Source organism: Emydura macquarii, unplaced genomic scaffold (genome assembly GCF_026122565.2).
Source record: "Emydura macquarii macquarii isolate MOO-44397 ecotype Brisbane River unplaced genomic scaffold, CSIRO-AGI_Emac_v2 contig_1170, whole genome shotgun sequence".
In the NCBI taxonomy this organism is placed as follows: Eukaryota; Metazoa; Chordata; order Testudines; family Chelidae; genus Emydura; species Emydura macquarii.
In genome coordinates, this window is record NW_027131307.1 from 1,570,134 (window position 1) to 1,596,796 (window position 26,663).

At 46.9% G+C, this 26,663-nt stretch overlaps 1 protein-coding gene across 4 annotated transcripts in view; it reads left to right on the forward strand.

Moving 5' to 3' along the window:
- CEP250 (centrosomal protein 250) overlaps positions 1-25,563 on the forward strand; it is a 133,091-nt gene extending 107,528 nt beyond the window's left edge. For 3 of the 4 annotated variants that reach the window (XM_067546872.1, XM_067546876.1, XM_067546873.1), the window contains 7 exons: positions 1,463-1,617; positions 10,053-12,476; positions 20,639-20,749; positions 21,056-21,211; positions 21,476-21,589; positions 21,734-21,781; positions 24,467-25,563. In XM_067546872.1, coding sequence (XP_067402973.1) covers positions 1,463-1,617; positions 10,053-12,476; positions 20,639-20,749; positions 21,056-21,211; positions 21,476-21,589; positions 21,734-21,781; positions 24,467-24,760 — 3,302 coding nt within the window. In that variant the 3' untranslated portion in view covers positions 24,761-25,563. The remainder of the gene's footprint in view (positions 1-1,462; positions 1,618-10,052; positions 12,477-20,638; positions 20,750-21,055; positions 21,212-21,475; positions 21,590-21,733; positions 21,782-24,466) is intronic. The other variant, XM_067546874.1, reaches the window with a different exon arrangement.
- Positions 25,564-26,663: the final 1,100 nt, after the last annotated feature.

Consider the following 26,663-nt stretch of genomic DNA (forward strand, 5'->3'; position numbering starts at 1 on the left):
AGGCCCACGCTGCTTTGTCAGCCAGGGAGTGAGGGTGACAGCTGTGGGAGAGCAGGAGCAGCTATGAGAGGGGAGGTAAGAAAAGCTGGTGGGAGAGGGGAACCGAGAGTATACGGGTGAGCTGCTGTCCCTCAGTGCTTCCAGAGTGGGAGCTGGTGAGGCCCAGGGGCTGAGAAGGGAGAGAGCCAGTGGCTGGCTGGCTGTGTTGAATGCCTACCCAGACCAGTGCTCCTGAATAGACTGTGACTCACTGCAGAGGAGAGACAGCCCTGATTCCCTGCAGTGCTCCTTGCAGTGCTTGGAAAGAGTCTTTCCTTTTTCCTCTGCCCTGTGCTAACCTGAGGCCTTGCTGAGCACAGAACATTCCTCCAGTCTCCCCACTCCACTCCCTAGTGCACTAGCTCTGTCTCCTCCTCTGGGATCCTTGCATTACTGCAGTTGTCAGTAAATCATCAGCCTCTGCTGCCTTCCCCACTTCTCTACAATCTGCTGCTTCTGCTTCCTTCTCAGTCCTCCCCTTCCTACCCCTGTTATAGTCTCTAACCACAGGCTGTTTCTGAACCTCCATCCTCAGCAAAGTACTTGATGGAGACACTTTCTCTCATCTCCCCAGTCATGTCTCATATTACAGCCCCTCGAACAGATCTCACTTGAGGTCTTGCCCTGGTCTGTAGCACACTAACTACATTGTCCTATCTCTCACTCTTCCTCACCTTCCACAGCCTCCAGTACTGTGGACCCCTCTATACCACAGCTATGCAGGCATCTCGGCTTCCCCGTCTGTCATGGCACCACTCATACCCACCACACACTGGGAACTGCTGCCTGACGGTTGAATGGATTGTCCCCTGTTCCTGTCTCATGAGACAGGGAGAACAGAAGCTTTGCATCCTTCTGCCCTAGACCAGTCAGTATTTGATAGGCTCCTATCATATCCCTAGCCCTAATTGAACAGTCCCAATTTTTTCAGTCTCTCTCTAGGAGAGAGCCCCTTGTTGGCTGTCTTGGACCCCTTTCTGTTTCTGCAACATCCTTTTGCAACCTTTCTGCTCCCTTCCTATGGTAGCAGCTCCTCTGCTCCCAGACTTGTCCTTTGATGGAGCCCCATGTCAGTCAGTTCTCATCCTTTTCCTTCTTATATATTTTCTATTTATAATCTCAGCTCTCACTGCTATACCTAGGTTGCTCCATCTGCACCTCTCTGATGACCTAATCATATTGACTGCTTCTTGTTCACTCCTTCTGCCTGTGAACTCTGGTTTCATCTGAACTTCCTTAAGCCAAATACCTCAGACAGAGGTATTTCTTTAGGCATAACCCAATCTCCCCTCTGTGGGCTGCAGCCTGTGAGGCAAAGGGCACTTGAATGGGAAGATGATGGTTCTTGCTCAGGATGAGATTCATTGTTTGGTTTGGTTTTGGTTTCTCTTCTCCCCCTGCTCCCTGTCCTTCCCCCTTGCAGAGATGCGGCTGTTAGAAGGCAAGCAGGGCTCACTCCAGGCCACCCTGCAGGAAGAGGTCATTGCACTAAAGAAGGAGGTTGCGACATTGCGCGGGGAGGTTGCATCCTTGGAGAGGAGCCTGGAGGACACTGAGAAGCGAAGAAGGGATGTTGTGGTGAGGCTGGCAGATGGCCCAAGGGCTGTTGGTTATGTAATGTCCATTCAAAGAAAGACTGAACAGAGCACTTTTAACACTGCACTCTTAGGAACAGCCCTGCCCTGGCTCCAATAGCCCTTATAACAGAAATTCTTGTTATTAGTCCTTAAATGCATGACCTTGCACTTTCCACTTTTAAATTTTATTCTATTTCTGTTACTCCAGAACTCTGTTACTTCTGTTTACAAGGTCATCCAGATCTTCTTGTATGATATCCTGATCCTTTGCTGTATTGGCAATACCTCCCAACTTTGTGTCATCCGCAAACTTTATTAGCACATTCCCACTTTTTGTGCCAAGGTCAGTAATAAAAAGGTTAAATAATATTGGTCCCAAGACCGGTCCCTGAGGAACTCCATAACCTCTGAATAACTGAATAACCTCTCTCCAGCCTGACAGTTCACCTTTCAGTGTGACCCATTGTAGTCTCTCCTTTAACCAGTTCTTGACCCACGTTTCAATTTACATATTAATCCCCATCTTTTCCAATTTTACTAATAATTCCCCATGCGAAATCATATCAAATGCCTTACTGAACTCTAGGTAAATTAGATCCACTGCATTCCATTTGTCTAAAAAATCTGTTATACTCTCATAAAAGGAGATCAGGTTGGTCTGGAACAATCTACCTTTTGTAAAGCCGTGTTGTATTTTATCCTAATTACCGTTAACCTCAATGTCCTTAACTACTTTCTCTTTCAAAAATTTTTCCAAGACCTTGGATACTTCTGAGGTCAAACTAACAGGGCTGTAGTTACAGGGATCACTTTTTTCCCCGTTCTTAAAAATAGGAACTATGTTAGGAATTCTCCAGTCATATGGTACAGCCCCTGAGTTTACAGATTTATTAAAAATCCTTGCTAATGGGCTTGCAATTTCATGTCCTAGTTTCTTTAATATTCTTGGATGGAGATTATCCAGCCCTGCCCTTCACCCCCCACTCCCCCCACCGCGCGCCCGATTTAGTCCCATTAAGCTGTTCAAGTTTGGCTTCTACCTTGGATGTGGTAATTTCTACTTCCGTATCCTCATTCCCATTAGCCACCCTACCATTATCCCCAAGATCATCATTAGCTTTATTAAAAATGGAGGCAAATTATTTGTTTAGATATTGGGCCATGCCTAGATTATCCTTAACCTTCACCCCATGCTTAGCTGTCCCTCTTCTTCCTTGATTTTCATCCTATTTATATGGCTATAGAACTTTTTACTATTGGTTTTAATTCCCTTTGCAAGGTCCAACTCTACTTGGCTTTTGACCTTTCTCACTTTATCTCTACATGTTCTCACCTCCAAGAGGTAGCTTTCTTTGCTGATCCCTTCCATCTTCCACTACTTGTAGGCTTCCTGCTTTCTTTTAATCACCTGTCTGAGATGTTTACTCATTCAGGTTGGGCTACAACTCTTGCCTAGGAAGTTTTTCCCCTTACTTGGGATACAGGCTTCAGATAGTTCCTGAAACTTTGACTTGAAGTAATTCCAAGCTTCCTCCATCTTTAGATCCATGAGTTCTTCAGTCCAGTCTACTTCCCCAACTAATTCCCTTAATTTTTTAAAGTTAGCCCTTTTGAAGTCGAAGACCCCAGTCACAGATCTATTTTTGTTTATCCTTCCGTTTAGTTTGAACTGAATTAGCTCATGGTCACTTGAACCAAGGTTGTCCCCTACAATCAGTTCTTCTATGAGGTCCTCACTACTCACCAATATCAAATCTAAAATGGAATCCCTTCTTGTTGGTTCAGTAGCTATTTGGTGAAGGAATCCGTCAGCTGTCACATCCAGGAAAATCTGGGCCCTATTATTACTACTAGCACTTGTCCTCCAGTCTATTACTGGGAAGTTAAAGTCTCCTATAATCACACAGTTCCCGGTAGTATTTACTACATTAAAACCCTTAAAGAAGTCTCTATCCATGTCCAAATCAGATTCCAGTGGTCCGTAGCATACCCCAAGCACTATCCCAGGGGAAATTCTAGTAGTTTTCTTCCCCAATATGATTTTTACGCAGACAGACTCTGTCTTATCAATTCCATCACTTCTAATTTCTTTACAGTCCACCTCATCATTGATACACAATGCTACTCCACCACCTTTGCCTTTATATCTGTCTTTCCTAAACAGCACATATCCTTCAATACTTGTACACCAGTCGTGACTACTATTCTACCATGTTTCTGTTATTCCTATATTATCTGGTTTCACTTCCTCTATCAGTAGCTCTAGTTCCTCCATTTTGTTACTCAGGCTTCTCGCATTAGTATACAAACATCTTAATTTTTACTGTTTGGCTACACTCATGTTCCTTACCTGATTTGACACAGTCATTCTACTGCCAATATCGCCTATTAGACTGGTATCTACACCACCCTTCCTCTTAATGTCCATTCTGCTCCCCACTGCTGTGTCCTTTCTTACTTCATTTTCCTCCCTCTCAATGCTAAAATCAGGCATGGAGATTACCTGGGCATCTCCCAACCATCTCCCCCAGCTCCCTAGTTTAAAGCTCTCTTAATCAATTGTGCCAGTCTCCATCTTAGAAGTGCATTTCCCTTCCTACTCAGGTGAAGTCCATCCCAAGAGAACAGTCCTCTGTCCGTGAATGCCTCCTAGTGACCATACATCCCAAAGCTCTCCTTATAGCACCACTGCCTGAGCCATCTGTTGATCATCAGAATCTTGTCAGGCCTTTGTTGTTCTCTTCTAGGGACTGACAGAATTCCTCTGAAGATCACCTGAGCCTCGATTCCCTTAAGAGTCTTCCCCAGTCTGGCATAGTCTCCTTTGATACGTTCCAGCGAGAATCTAGCTATATCATTTGTAACCACATGAAGGACAATCAATGGATTCTTTCCCTCTCCAGTTAGGATCCTCTTCAGCCTCAGGTCCACATCCCTTATCTTAGCACCCATCAGACAGCACCCTCTTCTGTTCTCCGGATCAGCTCTGGTTACAGGCCTGTCTGTTCTTCTCAGCAGGGAGTCCCCAATCACGTAGACCTGCCTTTTCCTGGTGACGGTGCGATTTTGTGGATTCTCCCATTCTTTCTGGGTGCATGTCATCTTGTCTGCAATCCTCTGCAACCATACCTGTATCCTCCTGGGATTCTTATTTGGTGGTATCTCCATTGGCTCATCCACTTTTTGTATAGGACTAGCTGCTCCTCTTCTTCCTTGCCCTCTCACCTTTAGTTACCACCTGCTGTGCCCCTTCTTCATTTTCCAACTCTGCAAACTAATTTCTGAGCTCTATTTCTCCTTCACTAGCCCGTCTTACCCTCTGCTGAGTTCTCGCAGTCACATGCTTCCACTGGCCACTTTCCTCACCTGGCATTCTCCCCTCCTGGTCCTGCTTCCATCTGCAGGTCTGGTCTTTTCCCTTCAGCCTCCTCATTCCTTTGCTCCATCATCTGCCTGAATCCTCTTTTAAACTCAACCAGAGTTTCCACCTGCATCTCTAAGCACTGGATCTTCTCTTCCATCAGCTCTACGAGGCGGCACATCATATAAACAAAGTTCTTTTGAGGTACCCCCTCCAAGATCATGTACATCCCAAGCTTCTTTATCCAGTCATCTTCATTGTCTCTTCCACTGCTTGAGTGACTACCACTACCACCTCTATATCTGTCATAGTCTTTCCCCCTACTTCCTGTCAGTGAGAGACACAAAAATGAACCCCCACCCCAAAACAACCCCCAATGAGCACCCCAAAAATACTAAAACACCACACACTCCCTCCCCAAACTCACACTCAAACTCCCCTGTTTTCAGCTTTTTTGCTGGCTCCTGTGCCGCTGCCAGATTGAGTGGCGGCCTTTCTAGACCCCCTAATTAGGGAAGCCCCGCCTCCTAATTAGGGTCAGCTAATCTCAGTACACCACCCAGTACCAGCTACTGCAAACTGAAGGGAAAAAACAAAAACAAAAGCAAAGACACACAACTCCAGAAAACTCATTCCCTGCCCGTAAGACCCACCCAGACTCCCCAGTTCCCTCAGCCTCTCCTCATATGTTATGTGCTCCACCACCTAATCATTTTTGCTGCCCTCCACTGGAATCTCTCCAATTTGTCCACATTCTTCCTGTAGTGGGGACCCCAAAACTGGACACAATGTGGCCTCACCAGTGCCGAATAGAGGGGAATAATCACTTCCCTTGATCTGCTGGCAATGCTCCTACTAATGCAGCCCTATATGCTGTTAGCCTTTTTGGCAACAAGGACACACTGTTGAATCATATCTAGCTTCTTGTCCACTGTAACCCCCAGGTCCTTTTCTGCAGAACTTCTGTTTAGCCAGTCGGTCCCCAGTCTGTAGCAGTGCATGGGATTCTTCTATGCTAAGTGCAGGACTTTGCACTTGTCCTTATTGAACCTCATCAAATTTCATTTGGCCCAATCCTCTAATTTGTCTAGGTCACTCTGATCCTGTCCCTGCTCTCCATCGTACCTACCACTACTCCCTGTTTGGTGTCATCTGCAAACTTGCTGAGGGTGCAGTCCATCCCGTTATCCAGATCATTAATGAAGATGTCGAACAAAACCAGCCCCAGGACCAACCCCTGGGGCACTCTGCTTGATACCGGCTGCGAACTAGACATCGAGCTGTTGATCACTACCCGTTGAGCCTGATGATCTAGCCAGCTTTCTATCTACCTTATAGTCTTCCAAAGTTTTTGACAATGTCCCTCAGAAGGGACTGTTAAGGAAACGGAGTAGTCATGGTATGAGAGACAAAGTATTATTATGAATCAGAAACTGGTTAAGGTACTGACTCTGCAAAGACTTCCATATATGCTTTGCTTTACTACTGTGAGTAGTCTTACTGAGATCAATGAAACTACTTAGAGCAGTGAAGTTAAGCACATGCATAAGTCTTTGCAGAACTGGGACCTAACAGACAAAAAACAAAGATAAGGAGTACTTGGTTCACTTTCATAGTGAAAAAAGGTTAACAGCTGGGTGCCCCGGGCTCTGTTTTAGGACTGTGTTGGTTAATATATTAGTCATCTGGAAAAGGAATATGTACTGAGGTAGCAAAATTTTCAGATAACACAAGATTTTTAAGACGAACTTCAGAAGGACCTAACCAAGTTAAATAAATGGACATGATGGCAGATGAAATTCAGTGTTGATAAATGCAAAGAGAATTTAAAAAAATATGACAGTCTGTAAATTAATGACATGCCCTCACCTGTAATATGGTGTGCAGTTCTGATTATCTCATCTCAGAGTGTTGCCATAATGGAAGTCCTTGGTTCAGGACGGGTGATGAGACTTATTCAAGATCTGGATGAAATTCCATATGAAGAGAGGTTGAAAGGAATGGGACTGTTTCCCTTAGCAATGAGATGAATACAGTACAAAAGGCTGGAGGAATAGGGAAGGGGTCAATGAGGATAGCTGGAAAGGAGTCGAATTAGCCAGGCATACTTACAATAGTCACCATGGTATATTGGCAGCCATTTTTCAGGTTAACTTTTGGAATAGGACTCACATGAATAAATAGATGAAGTTGCTAGATTCCTGTATGCTTGTGTATTGAGTTATGATTCAGGGATTTTTTTCCCCATTCCTAATGATCTCTGCTTAAGAGAATAACTTCATCTGCTCTTCAGGAGCTACGCCAGAGCACAAACAATCCAGGAAGTTTTTGGAGAGTGTTGCAGACAATTTCCTGGTGCAAGTGCTGGAGCAACCAACTAGGGGTTGTGCTGCTCTTGACCTGCTGCTAACAAACAGGGAAGATTTGGTAGGGGAAGTAGAAGTGGGTGGCAACCTAGGCAGCAGTGACCATGAGATGGTCGAGTTCAGGATCCTGACAAAAGGAAGAAAGGAGAACAGCAGGATACGGACCATGGACTTCAGAAAAGCAGACTTTGAGTCCCTCAGGGAACTGATGGGCAGGATTCCCTGGGAGGCTAATATGAGGGGGAAAGGAACCCAAGAGAGCTGGCTGTATTTTAAAGAGACCTTATTGAGGGCACAGGAACAAACCATCCCAATGTGCAGAAATAATAGCAAATATGGTAGGCGTCCAGCTTGGCTTAACAAAGATGTCCTTGGCGAACTTAAATGCAAAAAAGAAGCTTACAAAAAGTGGAAGCTTGGTCAGATGACTAGGGAGGATTATAAGAACACTGCTCGAACATGCAGGAATGAAATCAGGAAGGCCAAAGCACAATTGGAGTTGCAGCTAGCAAGGGACGTGAAGGGGAACAAAAAGGGTTTCTACAGGCATGTTGCCAACGAGAGGAAGATTAGGGAAAGTGTGGGCCCCTTAGAGAATGAAGGAGGCAACCTAGTGACGGAGGATGTGGAGAAAGCTGAGGTACTCAATGCCTTTTTGCCTCTGTCTTCACAGACAAGATCAGCTCCCAGACTACTGTACTGGGTGGCACAGAATGGGAAGGAGGCGAACATCCTGCAGTGCTGAAGAAACAGGTCCAAGACTATTTAGAAGGATTAGACATACACAAGTCCATGGGGCCGGATGCAATGCACCTGAGGGTGCTGAGGGAGTTGGCTGAGGTGATTTCAGAGCCATTGGCTATTATCTTTGACAGCTCGTGGCAACAGGGGGAGGTCCCTGAGGACTGGAAAAAAGCAAATATAGTGCCCATCTTCAAAAAAGGGAGGAAAGAGGATCCAGGGAACTACAGACCGGTCAGCCTCACTTCAATCCCTGGAAAAATCATGGAGCAGGCCCTTAAGGAATCCATTTTAAGGCACTTGGAAGAGAGGAAGGTGATCAAGAACAGTCAACACGGATTCACCAAGGGAAAGTCATGCCTGACCAACCTGATTGCTTTCTATGATGAGGCGACTGGCTCTGTGGATGTAGGAAGGCGGTGGATGTGATATACCTTGACTTTAGCAAAGCTTTTGATACTGTCTCTCACAGTATTCTTATCAGCAAGTTAAAGAGGTATGGGTTGGATGAATGGACTATAAAATGGATAGAGAACTGGCTAGAGCATAGGGCTCAATGAGTAGTGATCAATGGCTCCATGTCTAGCTGGCAACCGGTCACAAGCGGAGTTCCCCAGGGGTCGGTCCTGGGGCCGGTTTTGTTCAACATCTTTATTAATGATCTGGAGGATGGGGTAGATTGCACCCTCAGCAAGTTTGCGGATGACACTGAGCTGGGGGGAGTGGTAGATACCCTGGAAGGTAGGAATAGGATACAGAGTGACCTAAACAAACTGGAGGATTGGGCCAAAAGAAATCTAATGAGGTTCAACTAAGAAAAGTGCAGAGTCCTCCACTTAGGAAAGAAGAATCCCATGCACAGCTATAGACTGGGGACCGATGAGCTAGGCAGCAGCTCTGCAGAAAAGGACCTGGGGGTAACAGTAGATAAAAAGCTGGATATGAGTCAGCAGTGTGCCCTGGTTGTCAAGAAGGCTAATAGCATATTGGGCTGCATTAGGAGGGGCATTGCCAGCAGGTCACGGGAAGTGATTATTCCCCTCTATTCAGCATTGGTGAGGCCGCATTTAGAATATTGTGTCCAGTTTTGGGCCCCCCACTACAAAAAGGATGTGGACAAGTTGGAGAGAGTCCAGCGGAGGGCAACAAAAATGATTAGGGGGCTGGAGCACAGGACTCATGAGGAGAGGCTGAGGGAACTGGGCTTGTTTAGTCTGCAAAAGAGAAGAATGGGGGGAATTTGATAGCGGCCTTTAACTACCTGAAAGGGGGTTCCAGGGAGGATGGGGCTAGGCTGTTCTCGGTGGTGGCAGATGACAGAACAAGGAGCAATGGTCTCAAGTTGCAGGGCGGGAGGTCTAGGTTGGACATTAGGAAAAAGTTTTTCACTAGGAGGGTGGTGAAGCACTGGAATGGGTTACCTAGGGAGGTGGTGGAATCTCCATCTTTAGAGGTTTTTAAGCTGAGGCTTGACAAAACCCTGGCTGGGATGATATAGCTGAGGTTAGTCCTGCTTTGAGCAGGGGATTGGACTAGATGGCCTCCTGAGGTCCCTTCCAACTCTAATATTCTATGATTCTAACTCAAAGGCCTCGTCTACACTCAGAAATAGCGCTGTTTCATCAATTCAAGCATAATCAGTGGTGGCCAGAGCTTGCCCATGTCTGCATGTACAGCTACACCAAAATTAGCATCAGCTCGGCTAAATCAGCAGCCAAAACAGTGCTATATCCTTGTGTAGACAAGTCCTAGGGGAGAGAGGGCAATTCTCGAGTTTTCACTAGTGACCAAAGAACAAGAAAAATTAAATGAGATAGAGAAACCACCCCAACAACAAGAGTTACCCCATTAAGAGCCACACTTGCAGACCTTGAGTGTCTCAACGTCCAGGTGCTAGAACTACAGCCCATTTCTGAAATGGGAAGAGTTACCTAGATTTATTTTCAAGTCATTTTGTCTCTTTTTCAGCATGAACGGGACACGCTGCAAGCAGGTAAGGAGAAACTGGTGCGGGAGATGGACCTTCTCCGGGAATCACTCTCTGCCTCTGAGACTCAGGCAAGCATAGCAGCAAAGATGAGCTGTTCCCTAGAACAAGAGCTTCAAACAAACATCTCTGCCCTGAAAATTAAAAGTGAAGAAGTAGAGACTCAGCAGAAGGGAATCCAGACATTGCAGAAGGAGGCTGCATTGGGGAAGGCTTTGCAGGAAAATTTGGATTACCTGACTGTCTCCTTAAAGCAGAGAGATGGAGAAATGGAAGCACAGCAAGAACAGATTAGAGAGCTGGAGAGACAGAGAGAAATGCAAAGAACAGTTCTAGATCACCTTACTAAAGACCTAGAGGAGAAAGACAGAGAGGTGGAATCCCAACAAGAACAGATTCAGGAACTAGAGAAGCAGAAGGAAATGCAGAAGTCTGCTTTAGAACGACTGACTTTAAATCTAGAGGAGAAAGTCAAGGAAATTAAATTCCAGGAAGAGAGAATCCAGACTCTGGAAGAACATGGAAGATCACAGATGAAAGCTCTGCTAGAGGATCTTGATCAGATCAAAGCAGACTTGAAGAAGAAAGATTGTGAGCTCATGTTTCAGAAAAAGTTAGCTCAAGAATTGAAAGAGGAGGAGAAAAAGCAGGTGAGGGTTCTGCACACAAGCCTAGAACACATGAAAGTAATTCTTGGGGACAAAGAGAGTGAGGTTGAATCCCAGAGGGAGCAGATAAGGATTTTCCAGCAGTACGAGGATCAGCGGAAGGGGCAGCTACAGGACATGCGTGAGAAAGTAAAACAGATGTCTCTCACTCTGACTCAAAGAGAGCAAAATCTTGAATCACAGCAAAAGCAAATTCAAGATATTAAGGAAGAGATGGAAACGAAGCTAAAGGCTCTTTGTGAACATCTAGAGCAAACACAAGCAGCCTTAAAAGAAAAAGACAGAGTCCTGGAATTCCAAATGCAGCAACTACAGAAACATGAGGAAGAAACAGAAGGGCAGATGAAGGTTTTACAGAGAGATCTAGAATATACCAAGGCAGCACTAAAGGAGAGAGATGGAGTGATTAAGTCTCAGAAAGAGCAGATCTGGACACTCCAAAAACAAGAAAGAGAAACTGAGCAACAGGTGAAAAATCTTGACCATCTTGAAGCAGTGTTAAGGGAGCGAGATCAAGAAATTGAATCCTTGCAAAAGCAGCATGAAGAGCACAAGACAGAGGAGGAGAAGCAGGCAAGAGCCATGCAAGCAAAACTTCAACAAGCACAGGTGACTCTGAAGGAGAAAGAGAGGGAAATAGAGGCCCTGGAGGAAGGAATCCATAAGCTTCAGCAGCACAAGGAAGATTCAGTGACACAGACTGAGGCTGTCTTAAAGACTCTCGAATACACCAAATCATCTCTTCAAACCAGAGAGCAGGAGATAGTGTCTTTGCAAGGGCATGTCAAGGAGCTGTTTGGGAAGAAAGAGCTGGAAGAAAAGAGTGTCCAGAGCTTACAGCAGGATCTAGACAGAATGAGCCAAATAGTGAAGGGGAAGGATGCAGAGCTCCTCAAGCAGGCAGAGCAAATTAGCATTTACCAGCTTCAAGAAGAAAGCATGCAGGTGGCGCTGAAGTCCTACCAGAACCAAGCAAGTTATCTAGAGGAGGTTGTGAGAGAGCGGGAGCGGGAGATTGAGACTCTCATGCAACAGCTGCAGCACCAACAGGAAGAGCAGGAGATCCTGCGCCATCTCCAGCTTACACTGGCTGAGAAAGAGGAAGAGGAGAGACGTCACACGGAGAGAGAGCAGCTGCTAGAAGAAACCCTGAACAAGAGGGAAAAGGAGATCAAGGCCCAAGGTGAGCGAAAACAATTGGAAGAGGAGGAGATGAAAGGTCTTCGAGAAAATCTCCAGCATCTCCAGAAGACACTGGCCAAAAAGGATGAGGAGATCAAACACCAGAGAGAGAGAGTGGGGGATCTGGAGGAGACTGTGAGTGGAGCCCAGGAGCTGAGGACAGAGGGGGAGCTCCTGAAGCAGCTTACCTCAGGTCTGCAAAGGAGAGCTGGTGAAGGGGAGACCCGAAAGAGAGAAATCCAGAAACTCCTGAGATGGGAGACAGAGGAGGCAGCCAAGAGGAAGGTTCTCCAGGACAGAGACCAGCAGTTGGAAAGATTGAAGGTGTGGATCCAACAGCTGGAAGAAGAGAGGAAAGTGAAGGATCGGGAACTGGAGCACATGAGGGCTGTTCTGAAGCAGACTGAGGGAGTGGAGATAGAATGGAGGGAGAAAGCACAGGGCTTGGCTCTTTCCCTGGCCCAGAGCAAAGCAGCCAGTAGAACTCTGAGAGAGGAAATGGCTGTCCTACAGAACATGGTGTCAGAGCGGGACAAGGATCGGCTTCAGCTTCAGGTAGGCAGTTTGGTTGGGTACCTGTTTATTTTTCTTAGGGATCCAATGGCACTTGTCTTAGTTTCATAGATGTTCAGTCCAGAAGGAACCATTATGATCACTGGTCTGATTTCCTACATAGCACAGGCCACAGAACCCCACCCAGTGTTTTCTGCATTGAACCTGTAGCTTCTGGCTGAGCTAGAGGGGAACTTTTAGAAAGTGACCTCCAATCTCAATGTAAAGACTTCATGTGGAGGAGAATCCACCACATCCCTTGATAATCGGCCAGTGGTAAATGACCACCTTCACTGTTAAAGCTAAACAGAGTCCACAGTGAGGGATATGGGTGCTTTCAGCTGATCAGCTTTGCCATGTCCAGGCAGCTCTAGCTGTGACACGGGGATTGAAGGTCTGCAATGGAGAGGATCACTGCTATGTCAGGCGACAAATCTGAACGAAGCCCCTTCAGGTACTGATAGGTTCCAAAAGGTGATTCTGCAGACTTGCCTCCTGGGTAAGCTGAGAGTTTAGATCTGGGGCTGCTGTTTTCACATGTTTTATTGTGGATGCAGAAGTAGGAAATTAGCGAGTTCACAGGAGAAAGGAGTAGGCAGCATAGCATAAAATCTCTAGTCAAAATGCAGCAGCAAAGGCAGTAGGGTTGTGCTCAGAAACAATCCCCATTCTCTGTGTTACAGAACTGCTGGTTTCTGAGACCAAAGCTCTTCTGGGAGGTCTCTGAGGGTCAGATTTTCAGAAATATTTAGGCACCAAAGGTTACGGATTGTGCCTAGTGTGATTTTTCAAAAGTGCCTGAGCAGGTTTGGTGCCTGACTCCCATTGATGGACCTTTGAAAATCTGGCCCTAGGTGCCTCAAGCTGTGATGGCCTTGCAGAGTAACGGGCGTATACCTTTCTTTCTGTCCAGAAAAAGCTCAGCTTGTCTCTCAAGTCCCAGGGATTTGGCAGTTTTTAAGCAAAGCAAATTAGCTGTAGAGCCAAACCATGCACCCATTTGGCCTCTGTTTGGCAGCATTCTGCAGTGTCTGAGAGTGCATAACCTCAGACAGATGAGTCCTAGAGATCATCATATCTGGCTAATCCATCTACTTCACCTCCCTACTCCCTCCACAACACCATTCCCTGTTCCTCTTCAGGGACCATTCTCATGAAAGTCTACTGTGGAAGGAGACAGACAACCTCCTGCAATAAGGAGCTATAGAACCAGTACCTCAACATCTCCAAGGCAAAACATTTTACTCTCGCTACTTCCTAATACCTAATAAAAAGGAAGGGAGGTTGGAGACCCATCCTGGATCTCAGAGCTCTCAACAAGTTCGTCAAAGCTCAGAAATTCAAGATAGTCACCTTATTGATGATTATTGGAATAGGGAGACTGGTTTTCAGCCCTTGACCAAAAAGATGTTTACTTTCACATTTCAGTACTACTGGCTCACAGATGTTTCCTAAGGTTCACCCTGGTACATGACCATTACCAATTCAGAGTCCTTCCCTTCAGACTTCCATCAGCCCCTAGAGTGTTTTCCAAAGTTCTTTCAATGGTGGCCACCCCATTTGTGATCACGGGATAATTATGTGCCCTTACCTGGACGATTGTCTCCTCAGAGCCAGGTCACTTCACATAGAAAGTGAATACAATGCAGGCTATGCTGTGCTCTCGTGACTGGATTTACAGTTTCAGAGCAAACATTTTTACATTTACGAAACAGTTACCTTATAGCATAAATTACAGATATTATAAGTGAGATTAATGCACACAGCAGCTTATAAGCATTTCATAAAATCTAAACACATTGTTACAAGTTTAATAACTATCTTAGCAATATTAACACACAGGTGAGTCAGACTGGTTTCTAGCTATGCATTTGATAGTGTTCACTTGACACCTAGGAACCTTGATGTGAGCTGTCATCTAGTCTGCCAGCATCACATTGGGTATAATGTGGTGTGCGCTACATTTAACATATGTTTTGGCTAACAAATGATTGATTACCCTCGCTGTTAAAAATTTACGCCTTCTTTCCGGTTTTAATTTATCTTGCTTCAACTTCCAGCCATTGGATTGTGTTAGACCTTTCTCTGCTAGATTGAAGAGCAAATTATCGAATATTTGTTCCCCATGTAGGTACTTAATCAAGTCACCTCTTAACCATCTCTTTGTAATGCTAAATAGATTGAGCGCTTTGAGTCTTACTATAAGACATGTTTCGTAATCCTTTAATCATTCTTGTGGCTCTTCTTTGAATCATAGAATATTAGAGTTGGAAGGGACCTCATGAGGTCATCTAATCCAATGTCCTTCTTGAATTGAGAGCCCCACAACAGGATGCACTATTCCAACAGCAGTCACAGCAGTGCCAAATACAGAGGAAAAAGTAACCTCTCTACTCCTAAGATTCACAGGGACTCTCACATCACATCTGGGAAATAGACCACCTCTCTGGCTGTGTCACAGTCCAGGGACAATGTGAAAGTGAAACAGATTTCCAGATCTTTCCCACACAAACTCATGTCAGAGATGTGTCCCGCCTGACTAAGGAGCTCATGTGGAGGAAGCCTCATCCATGGGACTTGGACTCTTCAGTACCAACTGCATGAGATGAGAACAGCACTGCACACTTGAAGGACCTTGGGAGATCTGGTATCCCAGGAAGTGAGCCTTATTCCTACAGACATTCAAACCATTGCATTTTTACATAACCAAGCAAAAAGAGAAGGGTGGCACCTCTGTCAGGAAGCTTACAGGCGTGGGAGTAGGCTGTGTCCTACACAGGGCCCCCACATGAGGGGGGAAAGGGTACACTTTACCGGGGCCCGGAGACCCTTTGGGGCCCGGCCCAGGCTGCAACCCCCATTACCATGAGGAAAAAAATGTTCATGGCTCATGAGATTGTATGTATGGGATGAGGGATTGTGGTATATGTTCAGGAGGGGGCCTGTGTTACAAGTTTGTACTGGGCCCAAAAAAATTATGCTTGGGCCCTGGTCCTACAAGACATTTCTGGATCCCTGGCACGAGAGGAGAATAGGACTGCAGACAGACTGAGCTGATCTGGGACTGATCTTTAAGTGGTCTTTTCTGTCCACGATAGAAGAAGGCTCTTGTTTACCTTTCCATCAGCCCTTCTGGTAGAAAGGGTATTGGCAAAGCCCAGGAGAAAGAAATACTTGATAATCCATGGCCGAGACAATATAGTTCTCTATTCTGCACTGTCTGGCCAAAGTCAGTCCCATCAGGTTGATTGTAGCCTCAGATCATCCCTCAGAACCATGGCACCTCCCTCCATCCTAGCCAGAGTGCCTTCTCTCTGACAGCTGGCTTCTGGTAAGATATGTGGTGTCTTGGCAGGAGGGCATGAGCCATCTTCTCCATCCCAGAAGATAGATGGATGTAGAACTCCAAGTTTGACTTCTCAGCATACTTCCCTTATCTGTCTGCTTACCCTTCCAAGGCCCTTCTCCATATGTCAAATATTGAAAGGTCCTTGGTGTTTGGAGCAGACTAAAGGAAAAATGTCGACATAAAATACCAGAATTTCTGGCTCTCTCAAGCAGCTCACAGGGGACACAAACTTCCTCTAAGTTTTCTGCTGGACATACGCAGACTGCTTCTACGTTTCCCTCTCTGCAGCGTCCAAAACAGAGGAGTCGGTGGCAGGAGTGCAATGTGCTCTGGCAATCCCCAGCTGCCGTAGGGGCCCTAGGAGACCGCAGCCATCTGTTATGGCTTAGAGCAGCTCCTAGACTGCTCTAAACTGGGCTGGGCTGGGTGGAGAATCAGGAAACCATAACCAGATCCCAGTCCTACTCTGCTGCACCTAGTTTAAGATAGGTCTGGGCAAAGCAGTGGCCAAGAGGCTTGTGTATAAAGAATGTCTGATTGCAATTCTTACTGCTGTTATCTGGCAGTCCAGAAATTAGAGGCAAAGTCAAAGCTTAGTTAGAGGCAAGCCTGTCACCACTGCCTCTCTCAGGTATGGTTTCAGTTGCAGCTCTTGTCAGTTGTTGGCTGCATGTATGTTCTTCCAGGGTGTATGCTGTCCCAGCTCTGTGCGGGTAACTGAGACACCACTCCACGATTGAATTATTCAATAAGACTACAGATCCTTTCAGCAATGAAGGCACCCAGACAGGTTTATTGTCAAACAAGCACAGCAGAAAGTGCCTTTTACATGTTACAAGTACACTTAATATTGTGTGCCCCTGACAATGAACCAGCTCAGTAAACGGCGGGACTTTCCGTTCCTCACTCAGCCAGACAGAGAGACCCCCTTATACACTGATACAAACAAGTTGTGTATTGCCCTTCTGACGTGTGTAGTTGCCACCCTCTGATGTGGCAAAGTACCATCCTTTGATGTGGTAAGATACCACCCATTACCTTGTCCTAGATGGTTGGGTCAAAACATCTCTATTCATCAAATTAACAAGACATTTCTATACATTGTAGTGTCATTTGAGGAGGTCAGTGAGCCCTCGTTATTTCTGAGGTATTAGGATGTCCTGGTACCTTTCTGGAATGTGCTTGTGCTTAGCACTTCTTTGGAACGCGTGAATGTTATACCAGCTCTGTTCTTGCCCGTTACTGTGAGTCTGCCAGCATTCACAGCATGGCTCCTGCTCACTTTGCTTTATACCAGGCTTGACTATTACTTTAGCTCCAGCCTTACATCTAGCCTGTTATGCTAGGCCTCAGGCCTCACACCTGGCTTGTTATACTAGGTTTCATGTCTCAGGCTTTTACTTTGAACTATAGCAGCTACACGGTCTTTTTTCCACACACTCATGAAGCAGTCTTTCTTGGATTTGGCCTGCAGGAGGGATTCCCATTTCAAACTCTGCATGCTCCAAATTTGTTTCTAAGATAGGGATGGCCAAACTCTCCTACCCCACCCAGACGCTTTTGTTTCTGTCACTATGTCCCTTATTTTCAGCTCATCAGTGTTTTTTGCATGTTTGCTTTCTCTCTAGTTGCTCTCTCCAGCCAACCTAAATGTTGAGGCTAGAGTTGTGGAGATTTCTCACTCCTCTTTATGTTTATAGATGGATAGTTGTAAAATAAACTTCACGTTTTTGCTGTTGACATTGGCCTTCTTAATGCTGCTCATAGCAGATCGGCCTAGTTTTTCTTTTGGGGCACCTCTCTCCAGCAGTGAAAATCCTGCCCAGATAGCTTCTTTAGAGTTGGGGTAATTTCATTGCTAATAATAATAAGAATGGCCATAGTGGGTCAGACCCACGGTCCATCTAGCCTGGTCTAGCCCAGTATCCTGTCTGCCAACAGTGGCCAATGCCAGGTGCTTCAGAGGGAATGAATAGAACAGTTAATCATCAAGTGGTCACCCCATTGGCCATTCTTAGCCTTTGGCAAACAGCAATCCCTGCCTATCCTGGCTAATAGCCATTGATGGACACATCCTTCATGAACTTATCTAGTTCTTTTATGAACCCCATTACAGTCTTGGCCTTCACAACATCCTCTGGCAAGGAGTTTCACAGGTTGACTGTGCGTTGTGTGAAGAAATACTTCCTTTTGTTCATTTTAAACCTGCTGCCTATTAATTTCATTTGGTAACCCACTAGTTTTTGTGTTATGCGGAGTAAATAACACTTCCTTATTTAGTTTCTCCACAAGAGTCATGGGTTTATAAACCTTTATAATATCCCCCTTTAGTCGTCTCTTTTCCAAGCTGAAAAGCCTAGTCTTATTTCTCTCTCTTCAGGTGGGAGCTTTTTCATACCCCTAATCATTTTACTTTTCTGTACCTTTTCTAATTCCAATGTATCTTTTTTGAGATGGGGCAACCAGATCTGCATGCAGAATTCAAGATGAGGGAATACCATGGATTTACTATATTTTCTGTCTTACTATCTATCCCTTTTCTTATGATTCCCAATATTTTGTTAGCTTTTTTGACTGCCGCTGCACATTGAGTGGATGATTTCAGAGAACTATCAACAGTGACTCCAAGATCTCTTTCTTGAGTGATAACAGCTATCTTAGACCCCATCATTTATATATATAGTTGGGATTGTTTTCCAATGTGCATTATTTTGCATTTATCAACATTGAATTTTATCTGCCATTTTGTTGCCCAGTCACCCAGTTTTGTGAGATCCCTTTGTAACTCTTCACAATCTGCTTTGGACTAATCTATGTTGAGTAGTTTTATTTCATCTGCAAATTTTGCCACCTCACTCTTTTTACCCCTTTTTCCAGATCATTTATGAATATGTTGCATAGTACTGGTCCCAGTACAAACCCCTGGGAGACATCACTACCTCTCTCCATTCTGAAAATGACCATTTATTTTACCTTTTGTTCCCTATCTTTTAACTAGTTACTGATTCTGGAGAGGACCTTCCCTCTTGTCCCTCTAATTCTGTAGATTCTGTAATTTGCTGTAGATGTCTCTGCAGGATTCACTCTCGCTTACCCGTCTCTCCTTACAGACTGGTATTTTCTTCTTTGAGGTTTCTTGATTTTTTTCATCTTGTTCTCATTTTTCAGGTTTTGAGCATGTGTTGATCATTTTCTTTTGGTTTGTCATTCTGCACAGTTCAGGGACAGAGTGAGGTGTCCAAACAGCAGTACTTTTACTCTGCAGGGGTGATGTACTGTGGCTGACAAGGAGCATGGCTCACACTCTACCTATCTATTGTTGCCCTCGAGTCAAAACTCTTGAGAACTAAAGGAGTTGTGCCAGTTTTGAGCCAAGATCCACGAAAGAGAACCCTGCAAGATAATTTATTCAGAGAAGTATTAGTACAAGGAAATTAATTTGTCTTGTTGAATATTTATCCTGTGTTTTGATTTCCATTTTCTAGGAGCCACACAGAAAAAGGGCATTTGTATTTTTTTAATAAATTTTACATTAGAAATGGCATAGCCAGGCAATACTTGTCTGCATCAGTGCAGATTCAGTGTGAGCAAAGAGCATTTCATCCTCCTGTATACTCCAATATAACCAACAGAAGCAATAGTAAACGTGCAGGCCTGAGGGAAATAATTACTGACATTGTCAGCTAGTTCAGCCACCTCAGTAATTTCATCATCTTTCCCTCTTTTGCAATGCAACAGTCCTAGTCTTTACAATTCCATGTAAGCTTATAAGAAAACAGACAATCTTGGGAATAACTTTACACACATGAGTAGTCTCATTAGCTTGAATGGAGCAACTCACATGAGTAAAAGTGAGCACCAGTAAAAGTGTTTGCAGGATTGGGGCCTAAAGTTTTATGAACCAACAACTTCTTTTTAAGCCAAAAAATGAAGCAAATGACTATCTGGAGCCACACTTTAAATAATGGAGAGAAAAAATCTCTAATCTTAAACTAATGAGCTCTTTTCCCATCTGTTAATATAAATCATGGCTCACTCCAAGGAATAAAAACAACATACCAAACTGCAAGGAGGGCTGAGGTCTACTCAGACTCCAGCAAAAAAGAAATTTTAGAAAAATCAGTGTGTGAGAGTTTTTTATTTTATTTTTTTTTCAACAGCTCATTTAGTATGGGACATCATGGCCTTGCCTTCTAAAATAAATGTATCTTGGTGAGGACATAATGAGATTTCTCTTCAATATTACTCCTAATTTAGTAAGTAAATGATAGACCTCCTTGTTCCACTATAAGAAATCTGCTTAAACAACTCAACTTTATACCTTCTAAGTTGGGTCACTCTAGCAATATCTGGAAAAATATGTTCTTCCTGTCACCATCTATTAAATTATCAAAGAGAGAGAAGAGAAACAAGAAGAACACTGTCCCAGTCCCCAGTCCATTGATTTCATCAGCCTGTTCAGTTCGAGAAATATCATTTTAAAGAATTCCTCCAGTAAATCCCCTTTGTGCTTCAATCCCTCATACGTACAATATACACTGATAACGTTGGTTCTCAAATCATTTCCCAGTGTGTCTACTCCTAGCAATAAATCATTAGACCCAGAGGCTATTCTGCAAATTGGGGCAGTGTTTCTTGGATCACAGCTACTGAGTGTAATTTACTTTGCTAACCCAGCTGTGTCACTGAAACCTCAATCACATGCCATAAATCTGAAAGCACAGACATCAGATGCAGAAACGAGTGCCCTCTCCAGTAGGAAGCACTGCAACCCTGCCTTCCAGAGGCTGATCTATGCTGTTTGTCACTATTACAGGAGCAGCTTGCTTCAGCCCTCAGAGACCTAGAGGAGATGGTTTCAAACAAGGCTCTGAATGGAGATGTGGATCTGCTGCTCAGAGAGAAGGAGAAAGCCAAGAAACAGCAGGTGAGGGAGGGGAGAGTGCGCAGGGCACATACACAAGGAAGGGAAAAAGAAAGAAGTGGGTATCTGACCTGGATAATTATGCCCTGGCCCTAAAGTGCCAATGGTAGCTATGCTGGAGGGAGACCCCTGAGCCCTGTGGGGAAGAAGGAGTGACTAATGAGCACTCCCCATCAGGCACAATGTGCTCCTCTGTAGGCCTCCCTAGCCAGCTTTTTGTACTGGCTCCTCACTGAGCATCTGGATAGCATGACGGCTGCTGTACCCGCATGTCATGGGCTCACCGAGACTCCTCTCTGCACCCACCAGGCCATGGGAGACAAAGAGGAGCAGCTGGCAGCAGAGACAGAGAGGAGACTCCTGCAGCAGCGGCTGGGACGCCTGCAGCAAGCTGTTGCAAGGCTGGAACATGACAAAATTGAGCTGGAGCAGCTCAATACCCAACTCAGGAGGACTCTAGAGCAGGTGAGCCAGGTTCCTAGCGCCTCCCCAGCTTCCTTCAGCACTGAGGGATGACAGTACACCCACAGCCTCTGGCACCACCTGCCCACCACACCCCCACACACACTTACTTCAGCATCAACGCCTCTTGTCCCCATTCCCTTTCCCCACCAGTGAAAGTAAGTGCCTCTGAGTGCAGAACCTTCTCTGCCCACCTGGTGCCCCAAGCTATTAGTTCCTTTGTCCCTGGCAGACTCCTGTGACCCTTCCTCTGTGTTCTGCATGCAGGTGGAGTGTGAGCGGAGGAGGCTGAAGAGGGACTGTGCTGACCTCTCGCTACCAGATGCCTGTGGACTTCCCATGTCCAACTCTGGGCAGAATAAGGCAGTGGCTTCAGGACAGGTCTGAATGGGGAGGGGACCTGAGGCATGTGACCCTACAGAGGCCTCTGGCAAGTGCTTCAGTCCGGCCTGGCCTAGCTCTGGTCTAGTCCTGCCGCAAGCAGGCAGAGGACTAAAAGGCCGCCTCTCTGCATTTTCTTCCTAGGAGGAGGCCCGGACTCTCCGTAGGCGACTCGCCGAGTTGCAGAAGCAGGTTAGGAGTAGAAAACCTGTCATCCAGTCCTATCTGCACTGGAGGGGCGCAGCGGTGTGCAGACTGCTAGGAATGGGGGGCCCGGAAGAGGCATGGTTCTGAGGGACTCCTAGCACTTGGCATGGCAGGGAGGGCACTTGTAGCGGTGGGGCAGAGGGCAGAATGGGGCTGTGAGGGAGCTCCTCGTGCTGGTGCACCAAGCCAGGCAGGGAGCAGCTGGGAGGCGATTTCATAGTGCCGGGCTGGGCAGAGCTTGGAGGGAGTTTGCTGCACTGGGATATCAGTCCAGACAAGGCATGGCTGTGAAGAAACTCACAGCACTGGCGCCCAGACAGGACGAAGCGTGGCTGTGAGGGGTCTGTGGCCTTGGGGTACCCGACGGAGCAGGCGCAGCCGTGAGTAAGTCAGTTGTTTTATTGTCTCTTCCTTTCAAAACGTGCCATGGACGATTGTGTGGTGGAGCTGCGCTCCCATAGCTCTCCGGGTTTGGGGTCTCGTGTGGTGGGCCGACATGTCCCATGTTTCAGCCCCCTCAAGAATGTTGCTGATCATTTCCTTTGTGACTGCTCTGCCTGGGAGTGCCCTGCCCTCTGCCCAGTTACTCAGATCCCCTTGCCACATGCCAAAGACCATTCATCTAAGTCCAGGCACTGACAAGCCTGATAGCACATCTGTGAGATGAAGGGTTATCTGCATCCAGAAAGATTGTGCCCAGCTGAAACTGGAGAGCAGCCTGCCGGTCCCCCAAGGGAAGAGACGGCCTGGGTATATAGGGCTCAGCCTGCTCCCCCCAAAGCCCCATCTCTCCACCTGCTCCCCCTCAGCTGTTTCCACACATCTGAACTCCATTTCCCTGCCCATCTTACTTCTGCTGCCAGCAAGGCCCCAAAGCAACCAGCAGGTACCACACCAGCCCGTGATGGTAGCCGTGAGGAGTCACTGCAGGAGAATCCCTGTTCAGTTCCTGCAGCCCTGCTGGATGCACGACAGTCTCAGCGTGCTGGGACAAGTGCACAGGGAGCTGGAGAGAGAATCCCTGGCAGTCTTCAGCTCTTGCTTATTTTCAAGACTATATAAAATGGGAGCAGTCTTCCAGGTCCTGCGGCACTGCAAAGCTCTATATTCTGAGGAAACGTCATTTACAGACCCCATGGTGCCTTTACAGGCTGTGCTAGCTCCTTTGCCTGGGTCCATCTGTGAACCAGCCCCTACTAAGTTGGAGGCCATGGGTCTTACTGGACAGCTTTGGGTGCATGCCCAGTTGTTTCAGTACCAGCTTTGGTTTGGGGCATTGCAGGCATTCCCCTCATTGCTTTAGGTCACCTGCTTCTCTGCCACTCCAGGCACCCTCAAGCTTTGCTGTAGTTTTCTCTCTTTATCAGCCAGGGGTGTGGGACTCAGTGGCTTTAGAAAATGCATAGACTGCCCTAGTGGGCACTGGGCACTCTGTGCCTGACGACAGCCAGACTGGCAGTGCAGTCTGAGCTATGGGCCCAGAGTGGAGCATCCTCTCCAGCCTCCTGTATGATTCTGCACTGAGCATCAGCATTCGACGTTGGTCTAGGCCTAGCAGTTCTGCTTCACACAGGTTAACAACTGGGCATCCCCATCCCCAGGAGGCCATTGGCGTGCTGGCTTGGAGAGTCACTGATGTCTGGCTCTGACTCCTCAGCTAGGGTACTGCATGCCCCAAATGCTGGGACCAGTCTATGCTGGAGGAGGGGGAGCAGCAGCTGGTTGATGCACAGCTGCCTTGTTCTCAAGGCTGGGCAACTTTCCAAGCAGTTCCCAGGAGACCCTGTTTCCTAGCTGGGCTCCAGGAATCCAGGAGGCAGCACCAGAGGAATGGCCCTGCTGACCTTCTTTAGGACAGTTGCAAACCATGGTCCTGATACAGGGCTTATCAGAGCCTTGGGCACCATGGGAGTGTTAGCTACATCAGTACCACCCACACTCCAACCTCTGGTGCTTCCCACAGTCATGATGCCACCATGGCCATCTGTATCTGTACCTCACTAGCAGTGTCTGCTACTCCTCCCTATGGATGCAGCACACCGTGTCACCTGTGTGCAACGAGGCACACTCCTGATCCTTGGCTATGCTGCCTCTGATAATTGTACTGATCTATCGCTAATCACCCTGCTAGACTTTAAATAGCCAGGAGCTCTGGTTTGTAGCTGTTTTCTCCTTTTCTCTGGGCAAGCTCCCTACTCCAGCAGAGAGCTATGTTCTGTTCTGAAAGAGGCAGGATTTGTGGTCACTTTAATCTCTTGAGGGAGTTAGTCCCAAAGGTTTGTTAGTCCCGTTGCCAAGAAATTACATGCTCCTGAGTCTCACCTGAGGTTGACAGTTGCATTGTTCTGAGGAATGTAGCTGTTGTTGGAGGGTATAGCCTGCAGGCAGAGGCACTCTCTATACAAGGGACTAATATCATGGAGAAAGCCAGAATCCTTGACCAGACTCTGTACGCACTGGAGAGGCAGTGCGCAGTGGAGTGGCCAACGGACAGGCTGTGTCATTGGCAGTATATTGGAGTGGGTGTGGGAGGCTGCAGGTTCAGGGGTGAATGTTGCAGAGTGAGCTAACATGCTGACGGTTTGGAGGGATCTTGAGAGAAGGAGAATACCAGGCAAATCACTTCTTTTCCTTTGGCCCCTTGAGCTCAGCCCATTCCTTTTCCTTCAGGTGTCTCTTCTGCAGATGCAGCTGGTGCTGGAGCGGAAGCACAAACAGGACTACATCAGATGTAGTGCAAAGACCAGCCAGGAGCTGTCGGGCCTACACCAGGAGCTCTTTCACTCCTTAGCAGCTGTGGCCAGGGAGCCCAAGGCTGCTGTTCTAGAAGCAGAAACGCGGAAGCTGGATGAATCCCTGAACCACAGCTTGGCCTTGGTGGCTCTAGGGTGGGATGGCCAATCTCCTGAGAAATCCCCTCTGAGCTCCACACCCAGAGCAGCCCAGCGGGACGGGTTAAGGTAGCAGGGAGGAAGTGGCTGGATCAGCATTCAGCAAATGAGTCACAGCAAGAGCAAGGTCCAACCCTATGTGTGGTTGGCAATGCCATTTTCAAAGGTGCCAAGGACAATAGATGCTTGCCTGTCTTGCAGAAGAGTCACGTGTGGCAGTGGAAAAGGTGGTGATTATCCTTCCATTCGCAGGGGCTGTGCCTCCTCAGGGTCCAGCCAACCCATGGACTTGGCCCTGACCTCTCGTAGCCCCAGCCAGATACTGATCCTCAGAAATGTTGTACATGGAAGGATGGAACCAATCAGAACATTGACATTTCCCCTTCTTTACAGCCTGTGTCTCCTGTATAACCACAGCCTGTAGAATGGCCCACAATGTGATGTGGGGCTGAGCCAGAGACCTGCTGCAGGGAGTGAATTCAGGGGTGTGGGGTTGTTCAGAGTTGAAACCTGGGGTGGAGGGGCAATAGTTCTCACCATGGAAACACCATAGGTAGCAGTGTTCACCATAGAAACTTTCCAGCAGGACCGTGGTGGGGCTGGGCTGGGCAGGGCTCAGGGCTAGAGGCGAGTTGGATAAAGGCTGTAGGGCTGACTGGTAGCAGGAGATGGGTGGAATTTTCCTTTTCTGAAGCATGCCATTGCCACCTGTCCCAGAAATGCTGCTGTGTTCCAGGGGCTCCCCTGCCCCCAGAGACTGCCTTCCTACTGCTCGGAGAGCTGCCCCCCATTGATTTTTGTACTGTTTCCCTTTTAGTAAGAGCTCCATCGGGATCTGTATTTTCAGCTTTTACAATAAAGTTATTCCCTATGAAAGAGGTTTATTTTCCCTCTATCAAAACCTCTCAAGAGGTCGTTGGGGCTTTCTCATCCTGGTCTGTAATCCAGTGTCAGCAGATGGGCACTGGCCTGCAATGCGGCTCTTCCCTGTGCAGTTTGCTTTGTGCCTGGCCAAGCTATGAGGAAGTTCATACTGCTCATCTGGATAGAATGGTCTAGTCATCAGAAGGAGCTAGGCCCAGGAAATGTCTCTTCTCATGCACATTCCCTGTCCTGCACCCCTACTGTGGGCCAGGAGCTGTTTGCTGCCTGTGCTGCAGGAGGGAAGCACAACACAGGCACTACAAACTCAACATGCAAAAAGGCAACTACTGCATCTTGGGAAAATAAACCAAAATACAGAGCTTCCAAAGGAGGTAGTGAGCTGGGGTGGAAATGGCAGATAGAGGCTGGAAACGGACCAGATTTGCTGCTGCAGTTTGTAGACGCTCTGACTAGAAGTAGCAGCAAGGTCTGTCTATACCTGGTAGTTAGGCCAGTCTAACTGTTGGCTAGGGGATGCTTTTTACTAAGATACTTATACTGATACAAGCTGTAACAAGGTGTTGTGGCCTTCTTTGGAGCCTGGGTCCGAGGAAGAGCCGCAACGCCCATACTGAACAGAACCAGGACCTGCAGGCCAAACACCCTGGACACAGAGGAGTGGAGCCAGGGCAAGGAAGGGAAGTATAAAAGGCTGGCCCAGCAGCTCAGTCGGGGAAGCTGCCGCTGGAGGCAGATGCGTCTTCCCAGAGGCTGTGGTCTAGGCCTGACCCAGGCCCTGCAGCGGTTTGGAGCAACTGCCTCACTGACTGGAGTCTCCAAAGCCTGGGTCTGAGTGACTGGAGAGGGCCTCTGGGCCCTAGTGACTGGGTATCCTAGGCCTGAGGAAGGGTCTCAACGCCCCAACTGGACCGTGCCACCAGCCTACACAAGCCTTTGTGTTGTGGTACTGACACAGTTATTCCCCTTTCTGTATGGGAACATGTATGCAGCATCTTTTTGCCAATATCACTGTGTGCACACTGGGGGGGTGTACCTGGTTACAGTGGTACAACACTCCCATGTAGACAGGCCCTGAAGAAGATGGAATCCTG